This window comes from Vombatus ursinus, unplaced genomic scaffold (assembly GCF_900497805.2).
Source record: "Vombatus ursinus unplaced genomic scaffold, bare-nosed wombat genome assembly UNPS02014822.1, whole genome shotgun sequence".
Taxonomy (NCBI): Eukaryota; Metazoa; Chordata; class Mammalia; order Diprotodontia; family Vombatidae; genus Vombatus; species Vombatus ursinus.
This window is the reverse complement of record NW_020954600.1, coordinates 2,956,660-2,971,532: the sequence shown is the minus strand read 5'-3', so window position 1 is coordinate 2,971,532 and position 14,873 is coordinate 2,956,660. Positions and strand designations below refer to the sequence as shown.

At 46.2% G+C, this 14,873-nt stretch overlaps 1 protein-coding gene across 3 annotated transcripts in view; it reads left to right on the top strand.

Moving 5' to 3' along the window:
* PRDM11 (PR/SET domain 11) overlaps window positions 1-14,873 on the top strand; it is an 86,121-nt gene that overhangs the window by 32,156 nt on the left and 39,092 nt on the right. For 2 of the 3 annotated variants that reach the window (XM_027837902.1, XM_027837903.1), the window contains exons 2-3: window positions 11,561-11,677; window positions 13,257-13,360. In XM_027837902.1, the coding sequence (XP_027693703.1) occupies window positions 11,562-11,677; window positions 13,257-13,360 (220 nt within the window). In that variant the 5' untranslated portion in view covers window position 11,561. Of the gene's footprint in view, window positions 1-11,555; window positions 11,678-13,256; window positions 13,361-14,873 lie in introns of all 3 variants that reach the window. The other variant, XM_027837901.1, reaches the window with a different exon arrangement.

The window sequence follows — 14,873 nt, the reverse complement described above, 5'->3', positions numbered from 1 at the left end:
AAGGAAGGAAGGAAGGAAGGAAGGAAGGAAGGAAGGAAGGAAGGAAGGAAGGAAGAGAGACCCTGACTTGCCCAGGGTCACACAGCTACTAAGCATCAAATGTCTGGTCTGAGATCACATTTGAACTCAAGTCCTCCTGACTCCAGGGCTGGGGCTATGTCCACTGCGCCACCTAGCTGCTCCCCAGGAACAAGCATTTATAAAGCACCAGGCATTGTGCTAAGCATTTTACAAATATCTCATTTGAGACAGGTGCTATTATTATCCCCATTTTACAGATAAGGAAACTGAGGCTGACAGCAGTTAAGTGACTTGCCCAGGATCACACAGCTGGTAAGTGTCTGAGGTCAGATTTGAACTGGGGTCTTCCTGACTCCAGGTCTGGCGCTCTATCCACTGGGCCACATAGCTGCAGTAATATTTGCACAACCTCCCACCACAGTGGTGGTATGAGGAAAATGCTTTGTAAACCTTGAGTTTACAAATGTGGATAGAAATGTGAACAATAATAAAGAATACTGTTATTAGTAAAAATAATAAATAATAATATAAAAATTATAACAATATATAATGGCTTCACATATGATTACATTGTATGTGATATATAATAATATATTAATAACAATTACATTGATTATATTATAACTGATGTATAACATAAAATAATATAAATAAATGATAAATAATAAAACTTAATGAATGCTTACCACTGGGGGTTGCTGATGGGGAATTATGGGTATTGGGAGAGCTTGGCAGGAGTAAGATCCTAAGATTTAGGGCTGAAAGGGAAGGAAATAAGCATTTCTCTTGTACCCCTGTGCCGGACTCTTTCACCAATACCAGGGACTTTAGAGATCATCTTATCCAAATCTCTCACTTTACATATGAGGAACCCGCTGCCCAAAAGTTAAGGGACTTGCCCAAGGTCACACGGGAAAAAAGTATCAGAGCCAGGATTCAAATTCATTCCCTTTGGCTTTTCATCTGTACTCTATGACTTCCAGCAGGAATGGGGAAAGGAGGCGATTCCCTAGGCCCCCTTCTGGGTCCCTGTGCCCCGTGACTCTTCTCTCCTCCTCCCCGTGCCTGTGGCAGATCTCCATTTTCAATGTAAAAAGGAAATGTCACTTTGCTCTCAAAATACTGCTACAAAGAACTTGATGTTGGTGCTCTGGGCAGCAGTGGGAGAGATTGGGGCATTGTGGACAAGTGGCTTGCCGAGTATGGTGGGGATAGGGGAGCAAACACCCAGGCAGATAGAGAGGTGGGTGATGGAACTGCCAGGGTTGCTAAGGTGGCTAGATGGCTCAGCAGATGAGTTTTGGACTTGGAGTCAGAAAGACCTGAATTCAAATCCTTCCTTAGATACTTCACTTCATCTCTCTGTACCTCAGTTTCCTCATTTGTGAATGGATTCTACTGCCTCCAAGGTCCCTTGCAACCCCAAACCTATGGTCCTGTGACTCCCAAACTCCAGACCTAATGCCAAAAGCTAATAAGCTTTGTCAGCTGCAGAGTGGCCTCTTTCAGTCCTACTGGCCCCTTCTAGTTGGCAAGTCTCAATCAAGAAAGCCTCTCTTCCCACTCCACCCATTCCCACTGACTGACACCCCTTCCCGTTACCCAGAGCCTGGCACTTAATGACCCAAGTGGCTTTTTTCCCTGGAGATCCAGGATTTCTTGCCTTTGGAGATTATATAGGAAACCAAACACTGAGCTGGAAGAGACGTCAGATTTATCTGTGGTCCAGGAATTTGTAAAAAAAAATCTTTTCATAATGCATTTCAATATAATGGGTTTCCTTTGTACTCCTATGAATTTAAAAACATCATTATGAGAAGAAGGCCATAAACTTCTCCAAAATACAAGATCCACAAAAAGGTTAAGAAGCCCTGATTAATCCAATTCTCTCATTTTACAGATGAGGAAACTGAGGCCCAGAAAGTTTTAGTGGCTTGCTTACAGCCATCCAGGTAGCTGAATTGGGATTTGAACCCAGGTTTTTTGGCTTCAAGTTCAATGTTCTTTCCACAACACTATGCTGCTCTTCTTGAGTCTGTGCAACCTTGGACCACTTAATCTTATGAACATCCCTCCATTGATGTGGGTGATTTAGGGATTCACTAAGAATGATGATGTCAGAAGGTACATGGGAAAGGGAAAGAGACCTGGGTGTGAGCTTTAAGAACCCTGCCAATTGTTGCATGACTGTAAGCAAGCTATTTCCTCTCTTTGGACCTCAGTTTCCCCTTCTGTAAAAATGAGAAGATGGTAGTGTGACCTCTCTGATCCCTCCAAGATATGAGTTCTAAGTCACTTTTTCTCTCTGGGTCTCAGTTTCCTCATCTGTGAAATGAGAAGATAGGTCAGAGGTTCTTAATCTGGGGTCCATAGACGGATGGTTTGTGAACTTGGATGAGGAAAAAAAAATCATCTTTATTTTCACTAACCTCCAACTGAAACTTAATATACCTTCCAATTATTTAAAACATTATTCTAAGACAGGATTTATAGGTTAGAAGACTACTGAGCTTCCTTTCAGGGTTAGCAAGCCACAATCTTATTAGATTCTCATTCTTTAAAAAAAAAAATTTAACGTAGTTTATTTGTTTGCTTATTTTGAGGCTGGACCTTACCCAGGCTGGAAATGCAGTGGCTGCTCTTGGACCAGATCTCATTGGTGACTGGCCCAGGAACCTTTACCTTTTCTCTCTAGCTCTTCCTTAGGCAGCCTGGTTGCCCTCAGATCTCTTGGATGGGTTCCCTTGTTCTTAGTGCAGATACCCAGTGGGCTTAGCCCTGCTGCACACTCAGAGCTCCCGAGCTCACGTGATCCACCAGCCTCCACCTCCCCCAAAGCCAGGTGTGCCCTATAGTACCTAGCCATAGAGTTTCTTTTAATACAGTGCTCAGTTCAGTTTTCAAACTGAATTCAAACTCAATTTAGTTTTTGTTGTTGGGTCGTTTTTCAGTGGTGCCCTACTCTTCGTGACCCATTTTAGGGTTTTCTTGGCAAAGATGCTGGAGTGGTTTGCCATTTCCTTCTCTAGCTCATTTTACAGATGAGGGAACTGAGACAAACAGGGTGAAGTGACATGCCCAGGATCACACAGCTAGTAAGTGTCTGAGGCCAGATTTGAACTCAGAAAGAGGAGTCTTCCTGATTTCAGGCCCAGCACTCTATCCACTGTGCCACCTAATACTTTCCTCTAAAAGGGGCGTGGGGGGAATTTAAGCAAAACCACATTGAACTCTCTAGTCTTCCATTAATAATCAGCATTAGCCATTGTGGTTCATCTGAATCTGAATCTGAACTAGACTGTTCAGCTTATGGCATTGTTCTCATTGCTATATAATTCCCCAGGCATGGCTTTCTTTACTTTACTCAACATCATGTTGCCAGTTAGCATTGGGAGGAGTAGAATTCCTAGTCAGGTCCCAATCTCTAGTCCCTACTTTCACATAAATACAAGTATTAGAATGTGAGCTCCTTGAAGGCATCACTTCCTGGTTTTGTCTAGTGCCATGCTTTGCTTATCGAATGAATGACTGTGTCCTGTTTTGTTCTGCAGTACTCCAGTCTCTAAGTACCTGATTTATTTTTAGCTTTTGAGTACTATAAGTAGAATCATGGTAATTTAGGTTTTAAATAGAAAGGAGCAGTGCTTAACTCTGGGGCTTAAAGCCCTGCAGAAGGTCCATGGATAGATTTTAGAGGAGGCTCTGTGAACTTGGATGGGGAAAAAAATTATATCTCTAATTTTCACTAACCTCTAATTAAAATCTAGCTTTTCTTTCATTTGTGAATTTAAGAAAAAATATTACTATGAGAAATCATCCACAGGTTTCACTAGACTGCCCAAAAGGTCCATGACTCATAAGAAAAGTTAAGAACCCCTACCTTAAAGTGACATCTAGTCCAACCCTTTCATTTTGCAGGTGGTGAAACTGAGGTTCAAAGGATTTAATTGGCAGCTGGGTGGCATAGTGCATAGATATTCCTCTTGGAGTCAGGAAATCCTGAGTTCGAATCCTGCCTCAGTCACTAGGTGGATGGTCCCTTAGCTCTCTACACCTTAGTTTCCTCATCTGTAAAATAAGGATGATAATAATAATGCCTACTTCACAGAGTTGCTGTAAGGATCAACCACGTCTGGTGTTTCTCCTAGCTCTCCACACTGCTTGCTATGAAGAATTTGGTATACGTGTCGCCTTTCTTTCTGCCATTGACCTCCTCCAGGTCTCGGCCCATAGTGAGACTGCTGGATCATAGGATAGGAATAATTTAGTGATTTCACTCTCACTTTCCGCAGTTATTTTCCAGAGTGATTGCAGTAGATTCTTTCCCTCTAAACAGGTCCCATGGTCCAGGGGTTAACAATAGGTCTACTTCCAAGTTACCCAGGATTGATGTAAGGGTCAAGAGTATGTATAAGCTACTGTATTACTATTATTAATTGTTATTATTATTCTTAATTATGATACGCTGCTCCCATCAAAGGGATCCTGGCAGAGACAAAGGCAGACATATCTCATCATTCACCAGCACAGGATACTACGACCCCCCTGGTCGGGCAAGAGTAGGCATTTCGGGATCCCTGGGGGTTAGTCCCAGTGCCCACACAGGGCTCCAGGATCCTGAGGCAGGGCCAGTTGCCCTCCTCCAGCTGCCAGGGCCTCCTGGAGCTCCTACTGTTTGCTGGACTTGGAGCTTGACTAATCTCTAAGCCTCCAGACTCAGAGGAGCCAGCTGGCATGGGCTGCCCAGCCAGCTGGCACTGAGGTCTGTGCTCACGGAGAGGCACCTGCAGGCCACCTCTCTCCAAGCCCCAGGTCACCTTAGACTTTTCCACAGGGACACTCCAGGCAGCAGCTCGATCTAGAGTGGGAAGTATGGATTCAAATGCTATCTTTTCCATTATCAAGCCATGTGACATTCATCTATCATTTCCCTTCCAGGACCTCTGCTTTCTTTCATGTTCACTGAAAAGTTTGGAGGAGGCAAGCAGGCTGTAAGGTACCTTCTAGCTCAGGCATTATAGATCCAGAAGCTATTTAACTCAGAGCCTGCATTCTGGGGTCCCTTCCATTCCTGGCATTCTGTGTCCTGAGGCCCCTCCCAGTTCTGACAGTCCATGTTCTAAGGTCTCCTCTGGCTTTAACATTTCATGTTCTAAGGCCCCTCCCAGCTCTGACAATCTGTATGCTAAAGCCCCTTTCCAACTCTGACATTTCATGTTCTAAGGTCCTTTCCAGCTCTTGACATTTTCTGTTCTAAGGTCCTTCTGAGCTCTGACATTTTGTCCCTTACAGCTCCAAGATTGTAGTTTGTAATATAAATCTATCCCTTAATACCTTCTGCTGTGGCATGTTGGGTTAGGCCAGCTTGGAGTAGGAGTGAGTGGGGGCAGCAAATAGCAATGAAATAGCCAGTGAAGCTTCAGACAGATTTTTCTCTGAATAGAATGAGAGTGGCTTGGGGAGGGAGGAGAGACAGACAGACAGACAAGGGACAGAGACACACAGAGACAGAGAGAAGGGGGGAGAGAGAGAGACACAGACAGACAGACAGACAGACAGAGTGTGTGTTTAAGTAATTCATTCTTCTGCCATCCCTGCTAAGGGTGAGGGATAAGGTCTGGAGAGGGAGGGGACCTCCCTTCAAGCATCACACACATACAAAAGGAGGGTGACCAAGTATTGCCACTAATTCCCAGGGTGACTTTGGGCGAAGGACTTCCTGCTCTGAGCCCTTAATCTTTAAAATGAGGGTGAGGGGGACAGAGGTCGGATCAGATTGTTCTCTCAGGACCCTCAGTTCTAAAATCCAAACAAAGCTTCAAATGGAAGGAAAGTGACCTGAAGGACACTGCCATTCCCTGAAATCCCAGGGATCCTATCTCAGTGTTGGTCCACTCTGCTAGCCAAGCAAATGGCCAAGGCCCAGGCTCAGACATGGGCTCCCCCAGGAGGGAGAAGGAGTGGGCTATTCAACAAGTATCTATGTATCTGCCCACCATGTGGGCGTCTTGTCCAGTCATTGTTAGGGGCCCATAGATGCCTTGAGTGGGCTAGGGGTGGGGGTGGGGAATAAGGATTTTTTCCTGGGAAGAGAGTATTGTAAGGTGGAAATAGCCTTGACTGTGGAGTCAAAAGACTTGGATTCAAATTCTGACTCTGCTCCTAATTATCGATGTGACCTTGCACAAAACACAAGCATCTTTGAGCCTCGGCGGCCTCATAAAATGAGGAGAGTGGACTTAATCTCCAAGATAGTAGTAACTCACATTTATATAGGGCTTGTCACATTATCTCATTGGAGCCTTCCAGCTGTGCTGTGACAGATGAGAAAACTGGGGAAGGGAGGAAGGGAGGAAGGAAAAAAGGAACGGAAAGAGGGAAAGGAGGAAACAAGTGTTTATTAAGCACTTGTGTGCCTGGCACAGTGCTAACCTTGCTAACTGAGTGGCACCGTGGCTAGTGCCCTGGGCCTGGAATCTGGAGGACCTAAATTCAAATCCTGCCTCTCAGACATTAGCTATGTGACTCAGCCTCCTATCTGTAGAATGGTAGTAATAATAGCCCCTACCTCAAGGGGTCATTGTGAGATAGTACTTAGAAAGAGCTTTGTTAACCTTAAAGTGCTGATAAATACTGGCTGTCTTGGGTTGTTATCAATCACCCAGGGTAAGGTCTGACCTTCTTGAGGCACACCTCTGGGGCAGTTGCGGTTTTGACCTTCGTCAGATCACTTCTCATCTGTGTTTGGACACAAGCGGGAGGGAGGGAAGACGAGGTCTCCGGAGTGGGGAGCATTCATTTCCATTTTCCACATTCAAACAGAAGAGAGAAGGGTGCCAAGGCAGTTTCAGCCAGGTACTGCTCAGGGCACTGGCCCAAGGCTAACATCGGGGCAGCTCCCAGAGCCAACGCCTTCCACAGGCAGGCAGGCAGGCAGGCCAGCTCTCCCTCTCCTTCCGCCGAAGCCACCCTGGCCCCCAGGGCCTATGCAAGGCCCCCTGCCCCTCCTCCCCCATCCTCAAGTGCTCAGCCCTGCCCCCACCCCAGCACCTATCACACAGAGCCAGACACCCAAACACCCGCCTCCTCTTCTCCTCTACCATCCCCCTCCACCCCCTCCTTCTTCCTCCCCTCCCTTTTTCCAGTCCTGTGTCCTGGTGAGGCTTCAGGCCCCCAAAAAGGAACTCTGTTGATTTTCCCCTCCTACACACACACATATACTCCTTGGGAAGAAAGCCAGGGGACCGGTAAGTGGGGCCCTCTCTAGCTGGGCCTGCCTCCAAAAGGCCTCTGTGCATTGAGGGTGGGAGGGGGAGCTGAGCTTCTGAGGGAGCTCCCCACTTCTCCCCCCTCCTGGGCACACAGCAGCCCAGCTGCCCCCCTCCCTGGCCTCCCAGCTTCCGCCACCCTCCTGAAACCCCAGCCAACTGCCTGCCCCCGAGGCCAGCATGAAGGCACATGTCCCTGCAAAGAATGTGGCCCCGCTGCTGCCTGCCAGGAAGGTTAGTAAAAAGGAAGGGAGCTTACATCTCTCCTCCCTCCCTTGCCCCTATGGCCTCCTTCCCCCTGGGGCTGCTCTCCTCCTCCTCTCCTAGGTCAGTCTCCTCCACCCAGCCTCTGTCTCTGGGCTCTGCTCTCCTCTTTTATCTCTCTCTTTCCTTGCTAGGAGTCAGGGCTTGACGTTGGAGAGTCAGCTGGGAGAGTGAGAACAGCCCAGAATCTGGCACCATCTGCTCCTTACCTGGGTGGTCTTGGGGAAATCTTTCAGCAGCTCCTGGTGTCAGTTTCCCTCTCTGTAAAATAAAACGGTTAGACTAGATGGTTTTGGAAATCACAGACCTAGAAGGGAAGGGAGCTCAAAAGCCGTCTGATCCTAAACCCCTCTTTTACAGAGGAAGAGACAGGTCCAGAAAGGGAAGTGACTCACCTAAGGTCACCTAGGACTCTTTCATTTTTGCCTTCCTATCCCCTGCTCCTGACAGAGAGCTTCGTTTATACAATAAGTGCTTAATAAATGCTTATTCAGTTACCTTGCATTGACAGGCAAAGCTGGGCTTTGAACTCCCAAGTTCTCAGCCTCCATGGACAGTGCTCCACATTGCCACGCTGGCCTGGGGCTGGGACTCCACCGCCCTGTTTTGGGCTTAGGTGCAACCGTAATTACCTGCTAACAGCAGTGGGCTTATGTGGAAGTCTGAGTCTCACTCTAATCTGTCATAGGATTTAGTACTTAGAGGGACCTTGAAAATTATTCCTCCATTTTATAATTAAGGAAACTGAGGCTCAGTGGGATTGTACAATCACACAGGTAATATATATGAATCAAGATTGGAACTCAGGTCCTATGACTACAATTCAATGACCGTATTGGCCATATAATGGACAAGCCACTTTATGTCCTGAGCCTCCGTTTTCTCTTCTGTGAAATGGGGCTAATACTGCCTTCACTACCTGCTTCAGAGAGAAGTGCTTTGCAAACTGTAAAGAGGGTTGGGGAGGAAAGGAGATGTGTGGAGTCATTGTGTTTACCAGAGTCATGCTGCTAGCCAGCTGGGTTTTGAGGCCCCAGGATTGTGGCTAAAAGGGACTTGGTTGTTTTGAGATGGGTGTGACCAGGCCAGGCCTGCAGGAGTGGCTTTTTATGTCAGAGGTGCAGCTGGGGTCCTTCTTGACTAAATAGAAGACTGTGGCCTGTGACCCATCCTTCAGGCTTTGGGATTGAATGCAGTCCCATGATTTCACAGGAACCTGGAAACATTTCCAGCCAATGGGTCTCAATAGGAGGGGCTGAAACCTGGGGGAAGGGAGATGCTCGGGCATTGTCTGGTGACACCCCCAAAATCAGGGGTGCCCAGCCAAGATTTAAATGCTCATCTCTTATCTCCCATTCAAAGGGGCCACCCCCTTCCCTTACCTCCCTCTTGCCTTGTCTGAGGCTTATACTCTGTAGGGAAAGAAGGACATCACATCAATCGGCGAAGACTGGAAATAGTCATTGTTGGAGGGTCTGTGAGAAGATAAGCACCCTGACATACTGTTGATGGAGCTCAATTAATCCAACCATTTTGGAAAAAGTTTAGGGATTATTTGAAAGCAGTGACCCTTTTTTTTTTTTTTAATGTTTCCTTATAGTGGTTCAGTACCTGGAACAAGCAATTGTTCATTGATGGATTGACTGATTGAGAAAAGTGACTAATCTATTCATAACCTTTGATCTTGGGATATCATTATTGGATTTTTACCCCCAAGAACACTGGCAGAAAGAAAAGCCCCATTTGCATCAAAATACCCACAGTAGCATTTTTTTAAGATAACAAAAGGCTGAAAGCAAAGTGGGCGCCCAGCTGAAATTGGAGAAAACCAATGTAACAAATGATCACTGAACTTCAAGGAACACCAAAGTTGAAGAAGAGGATGTTATGGATAGACAGCTGCCTGGGATGGGGGGAGGGAATGGTGGGGAGGGGGAGGGGTCAGGGGTCAGAAAGACCTAAGTTCATGCCTTGTCTCTGGCCCTGTGACCATTGGCTAGTCCTTGAACTTCCCCTAGCCCCACTATTTCCCTCTTACCTTTCTTCTGTTAATCATTTCCTAATCATCCAATATATAGCCTGACGAATTTGTTTACACATTGTCTACTTTATTACGTTGTAGGCTCTTCCCCGTGGGGGCTGTTTCTTTGGTTTCTTTGTATCCCCAGAGCATGGTAGCATGCCTGACACTTAGTAGGTGGTTGGTGTGGTAGTTGATTATCAGTGCCCAAGGCAATGTTCAACAGCTATACGTGGAAGAGGAGTTGCCTCTCTGTATGGTTAGAGGGAATTTCCATACCAGGGCCCATCGGTTCCCCCAAACTGATTTAATGACAGTTCCAGATCCCCTTTCCCCTTCAAAGGAATGATGAATATGAAGCATATAGGATATAGAGAAAGAGGGAAAGACTTGCAGAGGGAAGAAAAAAAAACCAGGGAAAAATACATTCAATGTCTACAGTAATGCAAACAATACCACGGGAATTCAGATCAAAAGCAGTGGCCAGGGTTGGTTCTGGAAGACTGAGGACAAAACACACTGTCTTCCTTTCTGTTAAGAAATAGCAGAGAATTCCATGTGCTTCCAGGCATAGTTATCATATTGGATGGTTTTGTTGAGCTGTTTTTAAAGGAAAAGTCCCACATATATGTGCCTGTATTGGGGAAGGGGGGTAGGAAGAGTTGCTTGTTGACAAGGGATAGTATTAGAAGAGAATTTTTCAATAAAACATAAAGGGACATTGAAGTCTGGTACAGCACGGTAGAAAGAGGGAACATGCGTTTATTAAGTGCCTACTATATTGCAGGCAACGTGCTCATGCTGGATCATCACAGTAACCCTGGGAGATAGGTACTGCTCTGATCTACATTTGACAGTTGGAGAAACTGAGGTAAACCTAGGTTAAGTGACTTGCCCAGGGTCACACAGGTAGTAAGTGTTTCAGGCTGAATTTGAGCTCAGGTCTTCCTGACCAGGGTCAGTGCTCTATCCACTGGGGCCACCTAGCTGCAATAATATTTAAACAACTTCCCACATATGCCTCTGTGACCCTGGTCAAGTCATTTAACATCCCTGGGCCTCAGTCTCTCATCTGTGAAACGAGAGAGTGAGATTTGGTGATCTCTAGGCCCTCTCAGCGCTAAAGCAGCTAGGTGCAAGGGGGACAGAGTGCTGGACCTAGACTCAGGAAGACCTGAGTTCAAATCTAGTCTTAGACTCTTATTATCTGTGTAACCCCAGGCATGTCACGTAACTTGCCTGCCTCAGTTTCTTCATCTGTAAAATGGGGATAATAACAATACCTACCCCATCCCCTCTCCAGAGTTGTTGTGAGGACAAAACAGGTTAGTATTTCAAAGCACTTTGTGTGATTTGTAGGCCATATATATGAGGGCTATTATGATGACGGTACTCATCGTCATCATCATCATCATTATCATTAAATCCTTGATCCTGTGACCATATGTATCCACTGGCAGGCACACAAAATGGGCAGGACTCTCAAAACTTCAGAGCTCTGGATTTGAATTCAGAGCTGCCTCCCTTGTCCTCATCCCATCTCTGGTCTGTTCTGCTGCATGCCCAGGAGCCGAGTGGGACCTGCTTGGCCTGTCCTCTTTGATTTGGAGTGGGGGCATGGTTGAGGGCGACCTTTCCTTGTACCCATACCAACCACTGGGCCTCGATGTCTCTGAGTAACTTCCTACTTAGCTTGGGCTGCTCCATGCCTACTCTGCCCCCAAACACCTTTCATGGCTTCAGGCCACCCCAAGACGAGCTTGGGGTAGAAATGGCATTTCCTCTTGGCCAGGATACAACTGCTGTTGTCATTGATGTTCTTGGAGTTTCCTCCAGCAATGGTCAGGGCTTACTGGCTTCGAGGGTAACAAGAAACCACTTACTATCCCCCACCCGTTCCCAAGCCTGCCCACTCCATCACTCACCCCTCTCCCCTTCCTTCTTTGTTCCTTTCCCCCAATCCCCTTTTCCCCTGTCCCTAGAACAGAATGACTGAGAACCTGAAGGCCTGCTTGGCTCATACCCAGGCTTCCATGGGGGAGATGGTGACTGTGAAGACAGAGGTCTGCTCACCCCGACGGGACCAGGAGTATGGTCAGCCCTGGTAAGGCATCTCCCATCATGCTGCCAGGGTGGGCTTTTTGGGTAGGGGCTGGGTTTGGGTTCATTTGGCTCATCAAGGGAAAAGCCTCAAGTTATAGGAATCATTGCATTTGAGAGATAAAAAAGGAACCTTAGGACATAGAATATAGAATTTCAGTACTGGAACAGATCTGAGAACCGAGGGTAGAGATTTTTAAATTTATTTTATTTCCATCAATTAACAAGTATTTGATTTTTTTTTCTCCTTCCTCATTGGAAAAGAAAAAGAAAAAGAAAACCCTTGTAACACATGCCTAGTAAGACAAATTCCCTAATTAGCCATGTCCAAAAATGCAAGTCTCATTCTTCATCTTGAGTTCATCACTTCTTTGTCAGTAGGTGGGTAGCAAGCTTCATCATCTGTCCCCTTGGAGTAGTGGTTGGTCATTACATTGGTTAGGGTTCTTCAATCTCTCAAAGTTGTTTGTTTTTGCCATTTTGTTATTGAATACATCATTCTCCTGGTTCTGTTCATATGAGTCTTTCCAGATTTTTCTGAAATCATCCCCTTTGACATTTCTTATGGGACAGTAGTATTCCATTACATTTGTAATTTGTTCAGCCATTCCCCAGTTTATAGCTTCCAGTAATTTTCCCACTACAAAAAACTTCTGTAAATATCTTGGTACATATGGGTCCTTTAACTTTTTCTTTGATCTCTTTGGGATATTGGCCGAGTACTTGTATCGCTTTAGAACATAGAGGGTCAGAGCTGGAAGGGACCTTAGAATGTAGAACATGGGATATCAGAGCTAGATGGAACCTTAGAACATAAAATGTAAGAAGTGGATATTACCTATTAGAGCAGAATGAACTTAAGAACAGAGCATATAGAATATTAGAGGTGAATGTATCCTTAGAAGACAGAACAGAGAAGGCCAGAGCTGGAAGGGACATTAGAAAATAGAGCATAGAATTTTAGAAACAAAAAGATCTTAGAAAATAAAATGTTAATGCTAGAGAGGTCATAGTATCGTAGACTGAGATCTAGAAGAGATTTTTTGAGATCATGTCATTCGCACTCTCCCCCTCCCATTTTTCCCCCTCCCATTTTTAAATCAAAGAAAAGAAGGCCCAGAGAAGCTGCAGTGACAACCCTAAGGTCAAAGAGGTCCTCAGAACACAATGGGAGAGCCGGGTCTCAAGCCCAGTTCTCCTGAGTGCCAGTGCTGGGCTCTTCCCATGCTGGGATTTGTTACCACACTGCCATAGATGTAATATGTCCATCTGCCCAGTTTTGCACTGAGGCCACATGGAAGATTACTCTTAGCTCAAGGGTCTAGGCAATCCTTGATGAAGCCAAGAGACATTTTGTAGGGTACTGTGGTGGGTAGGGGAGAGGCACATGCCCTGTCCACAGGTGGGATGGGTCTGGCTTAATTAATTGGGTAGCCGGAGTTGATGGGAAGGCTAGGCTAAGACCTGGAGGGGTGGAGGCAGGGGGATCCCTGCCTGGCCACTAGCTTCTCTTCCTACCCTTAGTGCTTGGCCCAACCAAGTTCTCCTCTCTGTTTCCTTGTCTCCTTCCCTGACCTTCCCAGCTCCGGGAGGCCTGACCCTCCATCCATGGAAGTGGAACCCAAGAAGCCGAAGGGGAAGCGAGAGCTGATCATGACCAAGAGTTTCCAGCAAGTAGACTTCTGGTGTAAGTGGGGCCTTGGCTGGTGTTCCCCGCTCCCTTTCGATGAGTCTCCCTCCACCCCTCTGGGGAAGGAGGTCAGGAGGGACCTCAAGTTTGGAACACGATGACATGTTCAAGCAAGTTCTTAGAGACACTAAAAGATTATGGTGAAGTAGTAGTCATTGGCAGCTATGATTAGAACAGAGAACCTTAGAGGATGGGTGAGGAGAGACTCAGAATTGAGGAGTCAGGAGCTCCTTCTCTGAGCGTGAGCATTTTGAGGGGTGGAGTGGGACCAGAGACCAGGTCTGAGCCCATGGCTCAGAATCCTAATCAGGAAGACAACCTGGAATCATGTTCTGCAGGCTTCCTCCCATGTAGTTCTCAAGCAATGGGGAGTGTAGAAGTTGGTGGCCCCAGTCCTCCATGCAAGTGGGCCCAGCCTTGCGTATGGAGAGTGGTGATGGACAAAGTCAATCAGTCATTCAACAAGTATTAATTAAGTGCTTGCTATGTGCCAGACATTGGCCTAAGAAAGTAAAAAATACAATCCCTGCCCTCTTGGAGCTTACAGCCTAATGGGAGAAAACATGTAAACAACCACATACTTACAGGATGGATGCAACCTAAATAGGAGGTAATTCCAAGAGGAAGGAGCTAGCAGTGGGAGGAGAAGGGGCGTCAGGAAAGAGGAGGTGAAAGGGGCCATTCAACTCTAGCTTCATGGAATGTTTTAATTACAAAACCTCAAAGGTAGAAGGGACCCCAGAGACCCTTTAGTCCAACATGTTATTGTTCACTCATTTTGCAATCATGTCCGACTCTCCATGACCCTGTTTGGGGTTTTCTTGGCAAACATACTGGAGTGGTTTGCCATTTCCTTCTCCAGATCATTTTACAGTTGAGGAAACTGAGGCAAACAGGGTGAAGTGACTTACCCAGGGTCACACAGCTAGTAAGTGTCTGAAGCCAGATTTGAACTCAGGAAGATGAGTCTTCCTGACTCCAGGCCCAGCACTCTATGCACTTAGGCGCCACCTAGCTCCCCTATCCAACTCCATCATACCTGACACAAGAAACTTCATTATAAAATACCAGAGTAGTGGTGGCCTAGCTTTAGTTTGAAGACCATCCCTGAAGGGGAAGCTGCCTGCCTCCTATGGCAGCTCTTGTGGACAACTGTAATTACGAAAGTCTTCCTGACATCACGCTTGAATTTGCCTCTTGGAAACTTATACCTTGCTCCCAGGAAGACATTGAGCAGAGCAAGCCAACTCTCCCTTGTACATAATAACCTTTCAAATATTGGATGACAGGTACCATGTCTCTGCCTCTGTCTTCTCTCCTCCATGTTAACCACATGTTTCTTCAGCTGATTCTCAAATGGCATGAACTCGGAATCTTGGAATAGGCCCCCTCTAAATGTAGAAGAAAGAATGTTAGAGCTTAGAAGAGGCCTTAGAACATAGCATGTCAGAATTCGAAAAAGACTTAGAACACAGAATGTCAGAGCTGGAAGGGACCTTGGAGAATGGAA